General features: G+C 39.9%; 1 protein-coding gene across 1 annotated transcript; it reads right to left on the bottom strand.

The window, feature by feature from the left end:
* Positions 1-48: 48 nt before the first annotated feature.
* LOC130908715 (14-3-3 protein beta/alpha-1) lies at positions 49-8479 on the bottom strand. The gene is made up of 6 exons (XM_057824458.1): positions 8314-8479; positions 4560-4856; positions 4357-4480; positions 4026-4189; positions 1762-1857; positions 49-1673 (listed from the first exon to the last, which is right to left on the bottom strand). The coding sequence occupies exons 2-6, from the start codon at positions 4851-4853 to the stop codon at positions 1617-1619; spliced, it is 735 nt and encodes a 244-aa protein (XP_057680441.1). The 5' UTR covers positions 4854-4856; positions 8314-8479; the 3' UTR covers positions 49-1616.
* Positions 8480-17096: the final 8617 nt, after the last annotated feature.

Here is a 17096-nt window from a genome sequence, read left to right on the forward strand (position 1 = left end):
CCAGAACGATTTTGGATTGAGCATATTATATCAAATGACAACAATTGATTTATCTTAAACGAAACTTTATTTCACTGAATGGTCTTTGACACGTTCCTATGTATTACATGTAGAGTGAAACTAGAATGGTTTTAAGATACATAAACACAAAGCTAGAATTACACCAACCATTGTTTATCTCCAAGTCATCATTGCTTTTTAGAACTATTCTAAATTTTCACAACCACGTGTGTGCACTGGGTAATAGACTGTTACAGAAGCATTTTAGCCATAAGACTTGTCAGTAAAAACAAAGCAAGTAAATACCAGATATACAGACAGGCTTCGTTCCACATTCACTAACTGCATTTTCATCAAGCATAATGAAATTGAGTTTTTTTTTCTTCTTTTTTTTTAATCAACAAAACATTTCAATTCCTTGGAGCATTGTCAGAAGAAACTGCGTAATAACGTGGAATGGTGTCTTCAACTACAATATGTGGAATGTAGTGGTGATACACAGTATTGTGACACTGATTTTCTTTCAAATGAGATGAAATGGCACCTTCCCAAGATTTAGGACACTATCATTCAGTCAAAATGACACCATACCCTTTGTGAGGCTGTCTTATCATAATTTGTAAGCATTTTTAACACCAATTGTAAAAAGGAATAGAGGTTAAACCAGACACAAAGACATGTTAAAGGGGTTATTTTGCAAGCGAGACTCGTACAGTGATTGAGGTAAAACATTTCAAGACAACTCGAGTTTTCTTCAGGTATTTTATAGACGATAGTCAATCTTGCAATCACATGCGACAAAAGTATTTCACCAGTGACTCAATTTACCCTTAAGTTTGTAGAAGAGGGAGGGAAAACAACGCCTTTCAGGGAGCACTTGTAATAGAAAATGCCTTCACAATTTGAAATATAATATTTAAAGGGTCCCTTTAAGTTTATGAGCATGATTGAGGCGCATTACACTCAGATGTCAGTGTCACAATACAGCCTGCCTCCGTTCTGTATGAGACCACAGCAGAATTGCAGTAAGTTGAATACAGGATTGTACATGAGTCCGAAACAGACTAAACGCAAACCGCTTTTGGGTTGTGAAGCAAATGGAACACCTACCATCACAGTGTTTGCCAGTTTAATTACCATACAATAAAACCCATACAATAGAACCTGTAAATACCATGTTGAATCACAATAATAAAAGTAACAAAAAAAAAGGGGGGGGGGGCGCCACAAACTAGCTGGGACACAGGAATTTGGAAGGACGATTAAAATTCACAACACCTCCCCCCGAGATCTCTTTCACACAAGTGCGCGCACACACAAAATATCTTTTACACTCTCACTCGCTCCCACAAACATGCAGACGTACACACAAAGCTAACGAAAACAATACAAGTGTCTACAAAGTGACTGAACGTACTAACAACTGAAAATGACCCTGTCGCCTCACAGTGAACTGAGAGGGAGAAACTAGTTGGTCAGGAGCAATTCAGGCTGCTTGTCATACAGAAGAGGGAGGGGCTGATGGAGTGGAGGGAGGGAAGGGAGGGAAGGGGGTGTGTATATAAGCTGTCTGTGTTTTAAGATAAGAGTGTAGGTGGATTAACAGTGCAATTCCATTAGTTTTCCCCTTCTCCGGTCTCCCCTTCATCTCCCTGGTTTTCTGATGTCCACAGCTGCAAACAGACAAGAGGCAAATTTGAATTTGTCTTGATAAACCTTTTCAACCACTGTGAGAAAAAAAAAATAGACGATCGGACTCACAGTCAAATTGTCCCTTAGTAGCTGCATGATCAGGGTGCTGTCTTTGTACGAATCCTCGTTCAAGGTGTCAAGCTCAGCAATGGCTTCATCAAAGGCCTGAAATGCAACAAAATTCTTTATGACCCCTGTAATAGTATTTACCAGTTTTCAACATTTTAGTTTTCCTGATATTTGGAGGCCGTGGCTAAAAGGTGCCTCACAAACTACATGAGAATATGAGTACCCTTAATTCACATATTAACGGCCGGATATTGCAACGAGCTCGCTAGCGATGCCTACGTGTGAAAAATGAATCTGATAGTTCATTGGTGGTGCGCGTACTCGTTATGCCGCAGAGAAAGTTTTTTTCAGTAATCATCTACTGCCATCCCTTTGAGCCAAAATGGATTGGAAGTCTATCGCTGTCAATAGCAGTCAATGAGTCAGCATGTGCATGAGGGTTTGGGCTGGTATGATCATTTTAGAGTGCCATGTGGAAAAGCACTGCCAAGAATCTGTGGTGTGTATTCCAGTCATCAGTGGCTGTGAATCTCATAGATGGGTTTAAGTGTAGGCAAAAGAAAAATGTTAGACGAATTCACAGATCATGTTTCCACCTAAATTAGGCTAGGTTCATGCCGCAGGTCTTAATGCTCAATTCCGATTTTTTGTCATATCTGTTGGAGTGCCCATTCAGACAGCCTTTGTCCATTGAGCCCGTTCAAGTATGCATGCTCACTAATTCGCAGTCTGAGATGCACTGAGCAAACTGACCCGCATGTGCAGGAGTATCAAAACAAATAACTACACAGGCTGGCTCAGCGTCATTCGAGAGTGATGATATTTCCAAAAAGAGGACACAAATAACCAACATTCAAAATCCCCGTTTAGTCTTGTATTCAAAGTTTATATGGATTGGTAGCATGCACGCACAGAGACGCATACAGACAGTTTGCCCAGCCTCTCGGCCGTGTAAGCAATCTTGAAATATTGCTCCTTTGGAGCACAGAAAGAAAACCGTGCACTCTCAGGCTAAACCCCCCTTCATTTTACTTTTTATGACTGTTGTCAAGCCCGACTCTTCCCTAAAAGCTGCATCCAAGCTAGGCGGTAACGTAAATGCAGAGCTCCATCGCTAGCATAGTGCCCTGTCTCTCTCGCTCTTTGCCGATTTGGGGGATTTGACATTTCAGACCGCAGCCATATTCTAGAAAAATGTGGCCACATCTGATTTTAACCACATACCAATGTGACCTAGATCGCATTTGAAATGGTACACTTTTATGGGGCTTTTCCCTCATTTGTGTCAGAAAAAAACAAAAAAAATCGGGTTAGTGCATTAAGACCTGCGGTACGAACCTAGCCTTAGAGGTGCGGGATTGACAGTGAGCAAAAAGTCAGAGGCTTGATTTGCCATGGTTTGGAAGTCTTATTTCATTTCCTTAGCATTTTGTTTAATCGCGTCTGTGTGAGGCGTCAATTTAGAAGACAAATATTTTTACAATTAGCACATTTACTTTGAAGGGTCTTCAACTCATTCACTTGCTTACTCACACTTACTTTTTATTTACTTCCCTCCACGTAACATGTTTTTTTTTTTTTTTTTTTAAAGAACAAGTTACAATGAACAACGAACGCCCGGCTTGCTCCTTAAATGTCTCGTCATACCAGGAACATGGTAAGCAGTGCACACCCAAAGAGTGTGCATGCCCTCTACTGGCAAATTTGGAACCAACAGGAAACAATAAGTCTGTAATAAATAATCCAAGTAATCAACCCTGTGACAAAAAAAAAATCTGACTCTGAGGATCGATGTGTATACACCCTTGGAATATACCAAATTTAATTCTGATCTGTCAACGAATAACTAAGTAGCAGCAATTTTAGTTTGTGTCCTCACCAAGAAGAAAAAGAACAAAACAAATGAGACCTTGAACCCTCCCCTTGGGCGATCTAAAAATAGTACTTCTGTGTAAAATAACAAAATTAATATAACGATATTGCAAAATAAAAATCTTATGACATGGCAAAATGGCCAACAGTCACAATCACTCTGCATTTTCAGCGTTTTTTTTTTTTTAATTGCCGAATCACACAGATCCTCCACTTTCTTTGGAGCTATATTGAAGGATTGTGTACAGCCCTCCTGCACCCAAAAAATAAAAAAATATGAGAGACATGGAGAAAATTACAGAAGAGAACGTTCCACATTAGACTCAACAGTGTCTGAGTTGTATTCCTACGTTAGATACCAAAAGTAGATACTAAAAGTAGTTTTTTCATACCGTCTTTGCCAGACTGCAGGCCTTTTCTGGGTTGTTCTGGATCTCATAATAGAAGACAGAGAAGTTGAGGGCAAGGCCAAGCCTAATGGGGTGGGTTGGCTGCATATCTCCCTTGCTAATGTCGAAAGCTTGCTGGTAAGCTTGCTGGGAATTGTCCACTGTATCTGGAGACATGAAATTATGGAAGAAGAAAAAAAAAAGATGGTTTTGACTGTCTTGGAATGCCATGAACTTCAAATTGTTTACTAACATCTTAAAGCCAGCTGTTGAAGGTAGCAGTAAATGTTGTAGTCAATGATTCATATATTATGTTAATCATGCCCTCACTTACCTTTCTTAGCGTCCCCAGATGCAACCTCAGACAGGTATCTATAATAGTCACCTTTCATTTTCAGATAGAACACTTTGCCTTCAGAACTACCAGCATTCACAATGAGGTACTTGTCCAGTAGCCCCTGAAAACCCAGAAGTCGAATATTTTCAAAGTTGCAGAAACAAATGCATGTAAAACAAACAGAAGTCATAGAGCCTTACAAGCACATCGTGGCAGATTTCCTGCAGCTCCGATTCGATCTTCTCCCGATATTCGCGTGCCATCTGCTTCTTCTTGTCATTGCCTTCGATCTTCTGCTCAATGCTGGAGATGACGCGCCAGGATGAGCGGCGCGCCCCGACCACATTCTTATAGGCAACAGAGAGAAGGTTACGCTCCTCGTTTGACAGCTCCGTACTTTGCTCCGTCACGCTCTTCATGGCTGCAGCCATATCATCATAGCGCTCAGCCTGCTCAGCAAGCTTGGCATTCTGTACCAGATCGCTCTTATCCATTTTCTAGATGAATGAGGAATAAACAAAAACAGGGTTAGTGACAAGAGATGATCCAAATATTTCATTTACAGTATTCTTGTTTACACTCCTGAACATTTTGGAAGGTGTTCTGCGTCGTTGTCTTTTTTTTCCCCCGTATATTCGACGAATTGTACTTATTTCAGCGTCCCACTCTGGCTTGTACAACATAAGCTGTCGTTTCAAACGCAATTGAACACCAAAACACTTTGAACAACATCAGCAACAGCATGAGTCGCTTTGCTTTTACGTCACATCTTTCTGTGATTGGTTCTTTCAGATCCTTTCTGTGATTGGTTCTTTCAGATCCAGTCTGTGCTGTTAATCCTCACCTATACTATCAAGTCTGAAATCCAGCCCAGACTACAGAAGACCATACTCAATTACCATGTCTCTTTTATCTCGGCTTTCCAGGCAATTGATTTTGTGAGTGGTTCCCTCGGCGACCACTAGATGGCGAAACTATATTCATTCATTCATTCATTTTCCATACCGCTTTTCCTCACGAAGGTCGCGGGGGTGCTGGAGCCTCTCCCAGCTAACTCCGGGCATTAGGCGGGGTACACCCTGAATTGGTTGCCAGCCAATCGCAGGGCACAATGAGACATACAACCATTCAAGCACACGCTCATACCTACGGAACTATATTTTGTCAGACAAATTCAATTCAAGAATGAGAATGAATATTGAAAATTGTTCAGCTCATTGTAGTTGTTGCTGAATGATATTGAATGTCAATATTTTCAATCTTACTTTTTAAGCTGCATGCTCATTTTCTAATGCACATCTTTGGGGATCAGCTAACTTTGTACCAGTGAATCCTAACCAGGGTGCCATGAGCTATCAAGTCTACTGTGGTAAATAGGCCGATTTTACTAATTACTTACAAAATTTTTCAATCTTATTTGTTATGTTTCATGTACTTTGGTTGCTTTGTATTTCTTATTGTCTGTGTCACTGCATTAATAGCAATGTTGTTGTTCAAGTTGGCACATTACTGGATACTTTATGTTGCTTCATGACGCTGTATTTTGTATTTGTGTCCTAAATTAATATTAATTAACTACAGGTGCACGATAATTATCGGTCCGATAAGTATCGGTCCGATAATAGGAATTATGATGTCATCCCAATAAATCCGATAAAAATATGTTATCGGGCCTATGAATAATATTTTTGGCATGGTGTCTGATTTGGATGTGTGCGTTTGTTTCCACTCCTGTTTTGCCTGTATGCAAAGTTTTGTTCTGTTCTAGAGGGCGTATTTTACCTTCACTGAGTTATAAACCTTACTATGACAATTAGCAAATATTTGCATTTTACAGTGTTATGTTTACAAGTTCTTGAGAGGCCTTTTGATTATTGACAGGCTTGCTGTTCTACAGTATAATTGCCCGGTTAAGAAAGTTGTTTAATGGCACAAGACGACAAAAGTCTCCTTTCCTCTTGCACCAAATGTTTTATCTTCCGAGAAAGCACAATATCTGTTAGGTTTATGTTTGCTTTAGATCAGTGTTCATTGTTCAGGGGAACACATCATCAATGATCCTGACTGATTGATTGTGATTGACTCAAATTATATTTGAAAAAAATAATATGGGCACTTTATTTGAAGTCAAAACTGTTCTTGTCTTTGTTTTGTTAATTATAATAATATTCATGTCATCATGAAAATTCTGGTTCGGTCAAAGGCAAATCTATGCTGAATCAACCACGAGTATTATTTACCTAAAGGTGTTCAAAAACTAAAGCGAATATACATTGAAAAATTATATATATATCATCGGTTATCGTGTCGGTATCGGCTGTAGGCAGCAGGAAGTTATTGATATCGGTATCGGTTTGAAAAAATGGATATCGTGCACCCCTATAATTAACCCTATATAGGACACCCATTGATCTCATTGGCTGCCATTGACCATGCTAGACAACCAATACAGTTTGACTGGGAGACACTGGTAGTATGGTGCTTAAAGATGACCATTCACAGCCACTCCTCCTAGTTGAAATGAATTGGACGTCTATCTTTGTCAATAGCAGAATAGTGTCCACGTACTTGGACATCACATTTGTTATGGTACAAGTGTGGCCTGTATGAATTGTATATTTGTCCATATATAAATAGACATCACAATTTGGGTTGGGTCATACAGGCCACACTTGTTATGTTAATATTGTGACGTGCATGACCCAAAATGTAATGCCCAAGTACGTGGACGCCAAGTCGTTCTGGGGTTAAGTCTTTTTTAAAATTAAAAATAGTCACTTGCCCAGTAAATTGTTTAAGTGGCATTTTTGTTGTAGTACCAGAATGGCTTAATCGATCTCAGTCATTTTTTTGTTTGTTTGAACTTAGCCAAAGAAAATTATTTGAATATTTGGTACATAGGCTACCTGTGTATCAATTTTTAATATTTGGGGGGGTGAGGGGGTGTACCTTTGAATTTTCATGTAAAATATTTACCTAGGCTTTATAAATGTTAACGCAGTTTTGTACACCCAATGAATTATACTACATTATTCCTCATTCAATTTTAAGAAATGCGTCCAGAAATATCTGCATTATCTTTAGAGAAAGACGGCATTTGGACATAGATTGCGGACGGGCGCCGCATACTGGGCCCCTTGGCAAGTGGGTCAACCTTGCATTTGCTGAGGTTAGCCTCAAGCTAATTACAAGCGCTCTCCCAATCCCGTCTCTCCATTTTCGGCTGAAAATGACTCGTCATCAAACGAGCTAACGATCCCGATATTTTGCACAGAGTGAACAGAGCGTTCTCAAGAGCATTTTACCATGACTGATAATAAAACCATTTCTCCAAGCCACCGAATCCCCTCGACTGCTGTCCACTTGCTGCTAACAGCGCTAACGTAGTGACACGTTCTATTAACGCGTATTAACGATGGTTCCCGTACAAGCACGTCGCCGTATTGTATTAAATAACGAAACCCAAAGCATACGTGTAAGAAATGTGTATCACATCGTTCAGCCAGCGCGGTGGCTGACGTGTTCCGCTAGCTAGGCCACAGAAATAGGGTGGATTTTTTTTTAACGCAGTTACGGCCTTGCCAATTCATGCTCAAAACGGAGAGATAAAGCCTCACGATGATGCTTAGTGAGCGTAAATACAGGAGGAAATTCGTTTTCAAAAAGAGAAAAGCCGTTTTGTTCGTCGTAACACAGCACGACCCGCTAAGGCTGACGAGCCCCCGAAAGAACAAAGTAGAACCGCATCGGAACGGAGGCCAGCTAGCTCGTGCTAGTTAGCCTTTGACGAAGCCCGAGCTAGGTTGTACCGTTATATGATGGCTCCCCCAAAAAGGATTCAATTGGCCGCCACCAGGGAAAAACAGGCGTAGTACATTTGCATCGGCGACAATAATGACTACAGTTACAGTCAAAGATTAGAATAAACGCCAGCCTGAAGCTGGAGACACTTACAATATCGGCGACTTTGAATCCTGATTATTCTCAACTCTCCGTTAGACCTTTTAATGCTTCCGTCCTCCCGTCGCGCTCAGCCTATATCTCAGGGCAGTACCACTTCCGTTAGACGGCTACTTGCATTTCCTCTTTTCTCGCCACACATCTGCCTTACGTAAGACATTACGAGCCTCGCAACAAGAAATATTAATAAATGGCAGAAATGGTCCACCTTTTGACGATTTGAGGTTTTTCTTCCTTTCTTCTGGAGGTTCTGGTTATCTCACGAGATAGGGTCGTTTGCTCTTTGAACGTAATTTTATTCTTATTTTTTATATTGTAGCTCAAGTGGGGGTTTTTTTTACTGACTATTCAAAGGTCAAGGTCAGCAAGAAGTTCTTTAAAGCTTATTTTTTGAGCAGGGCGAAGTGCAGTGAAGCAATGTAACATTCATTTCCAGACATGGGTAGAGTACCCCAAAAAATTACTCCAATAAGAGTAGCATTACTTGTAAATAATGTTACTCAAGTAAAAGTAGTCATCCAAAAATTGTCAACAGACTTGCAAGAGCCCGGGGGAAAGGAGACCATTATGGGCCCCCCACCCCACCCCTGCTGCCGGCTTGTAAGGACAACACACGCAGTACTTTTAACGCTTTGCAAGCAATGACAGTGTAAATTTTCAAATTATTAAATTTGAGATCGACAGTTAAAATTAACAGACCGTAATGTGATGTGACACAATATAAACAAACAATTTCCATCTATTGTCACATGTAGGCTACAGTACAATAAAACTGAGAGTGCTATGCCTGCCTGCTAAGCAACAAAACAGTATAACTTAACATCCTGTGCCTGCCCCAACCACATCCCTGGGGTTATCAAGCCCTCAAACAGTGATGCACCTAGATTTTTTGACAGCAGAGTTATTTATAACATATTACATTTATAACACAGTAAACCCAAGATAAATCCAGCCGCCGGACCCGAGTCTGTTCAGCCTCACGCACCTGCTCCCCACAGACCAGGGGCGGACTGGTAATCTGTGGGTTCTGGAGGATCACAGAACGGCCGGTGCCCTGGACGGCCGGCAGCCGCCATTCATTATACATCACTTTTTTTATCCCCCCCCTATCCTCTGATTATCTACAGTTCGCATCCAATCCGACAGGTTGCAGCAATGCGCCTGGCTGTTCACCGCCAATCTGATAGACTAGGAAAGAAGAAAGCACAGAGTAGCCTTCATTGGTTTCTTCCTTGTGGAAGCAAAAAGAGCGTTAATGCACAATATGGATGGTGGTGGCAAAAAACAGAAAAGAGCAGGGTGGCGCGGAGAAGGTTAGGGAGAAAAAATTAAAGAAACTGGAGAGTGAAGCATTAAAATGTCATGAGTAGACAAATATTTTCGCAAGCAGCAGTCTGGCTGCAACGGCCACGTCGGGTAACAACAGCCCAGCTCCCGGCGATGGTGAGAGGGAGCGGCAGCCGCTCTGACGTGCAGCCGGTGCAGGGAGAGAGAAAAGAGGGAGGGGGTAACGATGAGCTGGTGGAAGTTCCCCAGACAAGCGCAGGGCAAGTAAATTTGGATGAAGAGGGTTACTTGCTCGGTATACTGGCAATTGTTATCCACCAGGTAGCTACATTTTGAATGAAATAAATGACAATTAAAGGGTTAGTGCCAGCTAGTCGATGTACCCGTTTGCAATCGTGTCAAGTTACAGTATGCTAGTCCTACTATCATTCTCCTAAGAAAAATTATTTTAGCCGTAAAACAATGTATGCACATGCAGCATAGCAATATTAATTCAGAAGAAATATAACAAATATTAATAAAATGAATGGTTTTACTCTAAAGTTTAGGTATTTAAACTGATATGATATATATTTTTAATCATTTATATATCGTTTTATTTTCTGGTTAATACTTTCCAATGAAGGTTATGTATACAGGATTTGTCTTGAAATGTTTATTGTATTTTCATTGAAATTTATTATTTGTATGGCAAGATTAATTATGGCAGGGGTCTCCAAACCGGTCCTCAAGGGCTGCTGTGGGGCCTGGTTTTTGTTTCAACCGATCGAGTACCGACAGTTTAACCAATGAAGTTTCTGCTAAAAACAAGCAGCACCTGACTGCAATCAACTGATTACACTTGTAAGGTACCAGATTGGTGCAGAGGTGTTGTCTTGTTTTGTTGGAATGAAATCCTGCGCCCGCCGCGGCCCTATGTGGAATAGTTTGGAGACCACTATGGCATAAACAATGAAGTCATTTTATAGACAGAGATATATAGAAATATATTATAATCAATTGGATACGTAAAACTTGCTTTGAAAAAGAAATTCTTTCATTTGTTTATTCAGGTTGATCATAGAGCTAGTACAGAAAATGATTCCAACTCCAGTTCAGCCTTGCAGTACTTTGAGCGCCCCAAGCCAGACAGTCATTTTCTCTCAAAGTGCACGAAATTGATGCATTTTACAATAAAATGTAAAAAAAAAAATAATAATAATTCTCCCCGGGGGGGGGCATGCTCCCGGACCCTCCTAGGGGGTCTGTGTTTCCCTTCGTATAGCGATTCTTGTGGGCTGGGCTGAGTCAAAGTCCAGGGCTGCTTTTTAGTCCCAGTCCGCCCCTGCCACAGACCAACATACAGTTGTGTTACCAGGGTGCCAGGTGTGGGTGGGCATTAGTCTAACCTGGGGGTAAACAAAATAAAAAAAGAAAAGCTACAATGCTCAAGTAGGTCAAAGTCCAGCGTAGAGCTACTGCACCTTAAAACATGTTTTGTTTTCTCCTCTAGATAACTGTTGTTGTGATTTGGTCTAAACAAATAAAAGTTTATTTGATTTTATTTAACTTAAAACATATCCAGAACTGAACAGTATGGACATACATGTTTTTTTGGGTAAACTATTGTGGTTCCTCGGTTTTATTATTATCATTAGGGCCCGAGCACTAAGCGTGCGAAGGCCCTATTGTTTTGCAAAGGATTTTTTTTTTTTTTTTTTTTTTTCAGGGCAAATGAAAACGGCCAATTTGGAGGCCTGAACATGCACGAAAAGTCACCAAAATTTGCACATACGTGCAGAAAATTGTAAATTTCGATAATTTTGCAACGTTGCAAAAAAATGTAACAAAATGGCTCAGTGGCGCCCCCTTGAAATTTGAAAATTGGCCTATAACATTAGGGTCTGTCAGCGTAGAGCAATGAAATTTGGGGAGTCTATACCTTGTCCAAAACCGCTCCAAAAAAGCATTGGCACCCATATTCCAAACCCAACAGGAAATCGGTTATTTTGGATCGAATATGAAATTTTTATCGATTTACAGGGTGCACATTTGAGACCTTATCGCCGAGGGAGTTAGTTGGATCAACTTCAAAATTGGTGAGACTGTTCATGAGACATATGAGATCTTAAGTTTTGAAAATGGTGCGTTTTCATTCACGGGTCTGACCTGGGCGTGGTGCCAAAGTCGGCCATTTTTTCGGCAAAATGACAAATTCAGTAAATGACTAATAGTTCCTTGACACAACGTTCAATCTTTTTCATATCTGGCATGTATGTGCGGTATCCCACCCTTAACACGAGTGCATTGAAACATTACTCATTAGGCCTAGCGCCCCCTAGTGAGAACAGGAAATGCCTTTTGTTACGAGACAGGCTCCTCCTCCAAGGGAAAAAAATCTGTTGACCTCAAACCTGTTTCAGGGGAGCCTCAAGACATTTGTTCAGGTGCCTGATGAAAAATATTGAGGTTTTGTTGAAGCGGAGAGGTCCAAACCGGAAGTGAAAATGACCGTCAACAATTTGTCTCGCCAAAAACTTTGAACAGTCATAACTCAGCAGATATCCAACATATCTGTGCCAAACTTCCCGTGTTTGTTGAGAGTCATACCATGCAGAGTCTTCTAAGGCTCATTTGCATCAACTCTACAGTGCCAACTAGTGGCGACAGAAAGAAGTTTTAAAAATTAGGTTTTTTCAACGTACAGCGATGAAATTTGGGGAGTAGATACCTTATGCCTAACTGCTCCAAAAAGCCTCTTGCACCTATACTCCAAATCCAACAGGAAAATGGGTATTTTGAATCGAATGTGAAATTTTTATGGGTTCACAGCAGGAGTTTACATTTGGAGGCTTGAATATGCACAAAAACTCACCAAAATTTGCACATACATGCGGCTTTGCGTAACGTTCGATAATCTTGCAACGTTACGAAAACATGTAACAAAATGGCTCAGTGGCGCCCCCTTGAATTTTTCAAAAAGGCCTCTCCATTTAGATTTTTTCAACGTAGAGTGATGAAATTCGGAGAGTCAATACCTTGTGCAAAACTGCTCCAAAAAGTCTCTTGCACGCACATTCCAAATACTACAGGAAATCGGGTATTTTGGATTGAATGTGAAATTTTTATCGATTTACAGTGTGCACATTTGAGACCTTGGCACCAAGGGAATTAGTTTGATCATCCTCAAAATTGGCGAGACTGTTCATGAGGCATGTGAAATCTTAAGTTATAAAAATGGTGTGTTTTCATTCACGGGCCTGACCTGGGCGGGGTGCCAAAGTCTGCCATTTTTTTTCGGCAAAACACCGAATTCGGAAAATGACTGATAACTCCCTCATACAAGGTTCAATCTATTTCAAATCTGGCATGTGTGTGAGGTATCCCAGCCTGAACAGGACTGGTTTGAAAATTTACCAATTGTGCCTGGCGCCTCCTAGTGGGAACAGGAAATGCCCTTTTTTACGGGACACACTCCTCCTCTAAAGGGAAAAAATCAATCGACCTCAAACCTGCATAAGGGGAGCCTTAAGACATGTGTTCAGATGCCTGATGAAAATGATTGAGGTTTGGTTGAAGCAGAAGGGTCCAACAGGAAAGTGATAATGACTGTCACCATTCTCTCTCTCCACACATTTTGAACAGTCATAACTTGGCAGATATACATGATATCTGCTCCAAACTTCCCATGCTTGGTGAAAGTCTTACCCTGAAGAGTCCATTAGTGGTCATTGGCATCGACTCTGTCGCGCCAACTAGTGGCAGCAGAATTTGTGGCCATTGCATGCTCGAAACGCAAAACAATTTCTCATCCCCAAAAAAGAAGCGAGTTTAAAGAATGTTAGGTTCTCGTCTGCCACCACCCCGACCTGCGTGACATCCGAGTTGCACCAAAGTGCGAGGGCCCGTTCAGTCCTGCTTGCAGGCCTAGTTATAGTTATTCTTTGTTCCGCAGCCCCTTTGAGCTCAATTTGACCCACTTAGAATGCTTCAAAATACACCAAAATCGGCAGGCAGGTCAAGACAGGTGCAATCTTTGAAACCGTGTAAAGACAAATTACAAATACACTATGTAGCGCCCCTAGTAGTCATTCTTTGTCCCGACGACGCTTTGAGCCCTACTTTGACCCCCTCAGAATGCTTCAAAACTCACTAAACTCAACAGCCAGGTGAACACTGGTGAAAACTTTGAGAAAATGTAAAAAATAAAATTAAAAAAATATGCATAAATGTGTGTAGCGCCCCCTAGGAACAAAACCAACATTTCATTTCTATTTTATTTTATTTTATTTTATTTTATTTTTAAGGTGAAAGAGGAGGCAACACCGCAAAGGTTAAAACTTAGAACACATCAGTACTATGTGAACGGGATACCATTCGTGGTGCCCAGACTGCCGTTAGTACTATATCCTGTTTTCTTTGGGTGGGCAGAGTGGGCACTGCCCCCCCCCTCCCCCCCCCCGGTAACGCCCCTACCAACATATATCCCTAATCTCCCATCACCTTCTCTCTCCTCGGCTCAACAAGAGCAACATGTCTTGCTATACCGCAGCACAATAGGCTACAAGCTGCCGGTGACGGACTCGAATTGGTCTTTGGTTATGGTGATCACGAATGTAAACGTTCAGTGTTGGCAGCTGTTGTTCACTTACCGACATCACCATCCATAGCCAACTCTAGCCCTAATTCTCTGACTTCTTGTCCCCCTTTTTAAAACTTCATCATTTTTTCTCATTCACCTCTATGGTCTTCATCTATTTTTCTTTTCTGCGCACCCGATTTATGACGATTCGCCATGTTTAAAGTTAATAACAATGACAGATTTCCCGCTTCAGGGCACGTATATAGTGTAGCCTTGAGTGCCCCAGAGCGGGGTCAAACCATTCTCTACTAAGACGGGGGGACAAAAAAGGAAAAAATATGTATTTGAAATATTTAATATGAGAAAGTTTTTAAGTATATATCGAGTAGAACATAATATTTGATCAGACAATGATTTAAAAAAAAAAAAAAAATGTGAATGTAAAGTAAAATAAATTAAGGGTCATTTAGGGGCCCCTATGGTCCTGAGGCCCGGGACAACATACCCAGTTGCCCCCTCCCTGTCGATGGGCTTGCAAGTACAAGTAAAAAAGTGTTCGTTGAAAAGAATACTCAAGTAACGAGTAACATTGTGAGTAACTGCATACAATGTTTGTTTTTTAAATCATTGTATATTTTTTCTATGCACAATTTCATCGATATGAACTGTTATTATTATACTGTGTTATAACCTTATTACATGACCATATTAGGTCAAAATGATGACAAAGAAATCATCGAATTCAGACCAGAACAACAATATGAAACATTACCTTCCAAAGAGCATGAGTACCCTCTAGTGGAGAAAAAACATTATTAACTCTGACTGGTAATAATGGAGTTATGTTGTTGTTGTTTCGACGTCTCATTGGTGAAACTGGGATGGCCACTGTTGGCATCTCTGGCAATAATTAAGTCAATATGTAGAATAAAGACCAAAAATGTAACGACTAGTGTATCCCAAAGTTGTGGAGTAAGGGTAGTGTATCTTCACAAATCTACTCAAGTAAAAAGTATTGCGTGGTGAAACTACTCTAAGAAGTACTTTTTTTTTTTCAAAAAGTTACTTAAGTAAATGTAACTGGGTAAAAATAACGCATTACTACCCACCTCTGCTTATTTCCTCTCTACTTTTGATATAACCTGTGATTCTTCCACTTCATTATGTGATGACACTGGCCAAACTTTTATTTTTCATTTTCTGTTTCTTGAGTTATTTTAAACTGAGTTTATAGAATATTTGGTCGCTTATTTCAAATGAACTCTGTATGTTTTAGTTCTCATGCAATTGGTGTTTTCGATATTCGCATATTAGCCATAATTTGGGCAGATTCTTTATATATTTTCACCTAATAGCATTTTATCTTTTCAGTCCTTTGCCTAATTATATAATTTTTACTTGTTGTCAACATTTCCTTGCCATACTTGACAGATTTTTGTAGTACAGCACCTGCCACATTGTTCCTATTGTTGGTATGGGACAGACAATATCAGGTATTATTTTGATCCATATTGTTACTTTGTTACTTTATTGTGACAGCTAAATAGTCACTTTTTATGATTTTTTTTTCTATCTATTTTTTATATTGCATTGCACAAAAATATTCAAACTTGAATTGCAAAAAAAAAAAAAAAAAACTACTACTAATACTACTACTTACGTCTAATGGGTGGGGAAAAAAAGTAAGACAAGATTTGGATCAAACAGCCCAAAATTTTGCATTAATGCAAAATAAATATTTTGTTGACAAGTGTTATCGCACCTCCCACACCTCCCAAAAAGGAAGAGGGTATCTCATTGGCTGCCTTTGACGGTAACAGACGTCCAATCTATTTAACTGGGTGCGTTAATTGCACGCAACGCGTTATGATTACCCTCTGTGCAGGTTTAGATCACAAAATGCTGCGGTCGCGTGTTGATTCTTAGATGTAACCAATTATTTTCTTCAAATCTTCATTTATAACTCCAAATATAGATTCTTCATTTCACTCAAGAATGGGCCATTTTGAAACTAAACAAAAACTCCCATGCTGCCCAAATGCTGCTCTGTTTTCTTTTTTAAAAAAAAAAATTGAGTTATTCCTAATACCGTTTACAAGACTTGCCGAAACTAATCATCAGTACTACTTTGTCCTGTGCACTGAGCAGGAGCAATTTAAAACAGGTATTTAAGATGCACTCATCATCATATTTGCATATTTTGTTACAGGTACTATATTCATCCATTCATATATTGGTTTTACTTGCGCTATGCTCATAAACAGTTCTGCTTGGTGATAGATTATTCGTTGCAGTTCTGTATCTGCAAATGTATTAGTATGTACTGTATTAAAAATATGTGATTGCTTTTGTGTCATAGATCTGGAAAGTCAACATTCTATCTGGGATGGGTCCATAAACAAGCATTAAAATAGAGCATTGTAAATTAAATGCATGGGGTTTTCACATGACAGTATAGTAGTTTCGCCACCATTTTATTTAATTATTTTTCTAAATCTCATCAGTGGTCGTTATCGTTACCAGCGAATCTTTGCAATTTAAGTACGATGTTCATTTCAGTTCTGAGATCTCTTTCTTTGACAAGTCAACACCTTTTTTAAAAAGTCAAATGTTGCCTTTGAGCACAAAGTTTTACCTACCACTCAGTCTTCACTCTACACTAACCAAAATGCAATTTTTGGAATGCGGAAGCCAATCTTTACATGTGTATATTTTCAAACGTTTCCAATAAAACATTAGATTTTATTGATGATTTTCAAGGGCATGATTAGCACTAAAGAGCTGGGAGGGGGTGGACAGTTATTTCAACAAAATATATACAAAAAGAAAACGGCATCTATTGAGTTAAAGTTAATGTTTTACTCATGCTCTACACGCAGGCAGATTAATAAAATCTGGGTGGAACATTTTTTTGCTCTGTTCCAGTTTA

Source organism: Corythoichthys intestinalis, chromosome 2 (genome assembly GCF_030265065.1).
Source record: "Corythoichthys intestinalis isolate RoL2023-P3 chromosome 2, ASM3026506v1, whole genome shotgun sequence".
NCBI classification, from domain to species: domain Eukaryota; kingdom Metazoa; phylum Chordata; class Actinopteri; order Syngnathiformes; family Syngnathidae; genus Corythoichthys; species Corythoichthys intestinalis.

What these genes read in the sequence shown, in the direction of transcription:
- LOC130908715 (XM_057824458.1), bottom strand. Translation starts at nt 4,853, where the DNA reads ATGGATAAGAGCGATCTGGTACAGAATGCCAAGCTTGCTGAGCAGGCT. An exon ending in AAATCTGCCACGATGTGCTT is followed by an intron (nt 4,481 to 4,559) that starts GTAAGGCTCTAT and finishes CTGGGTTTTCAG; the next exon opens with GGGCTACTGGACAAGTACCT. An exon ending in CCTGCAGTCTGGCAAAGACG is followed by an intron (nt 1,858 to 4,025) that starts GTATGAAAAAAC and finishes GTTGCATTTCAG; the next exon opens with GCCTTTGATGAAGCCATTGC.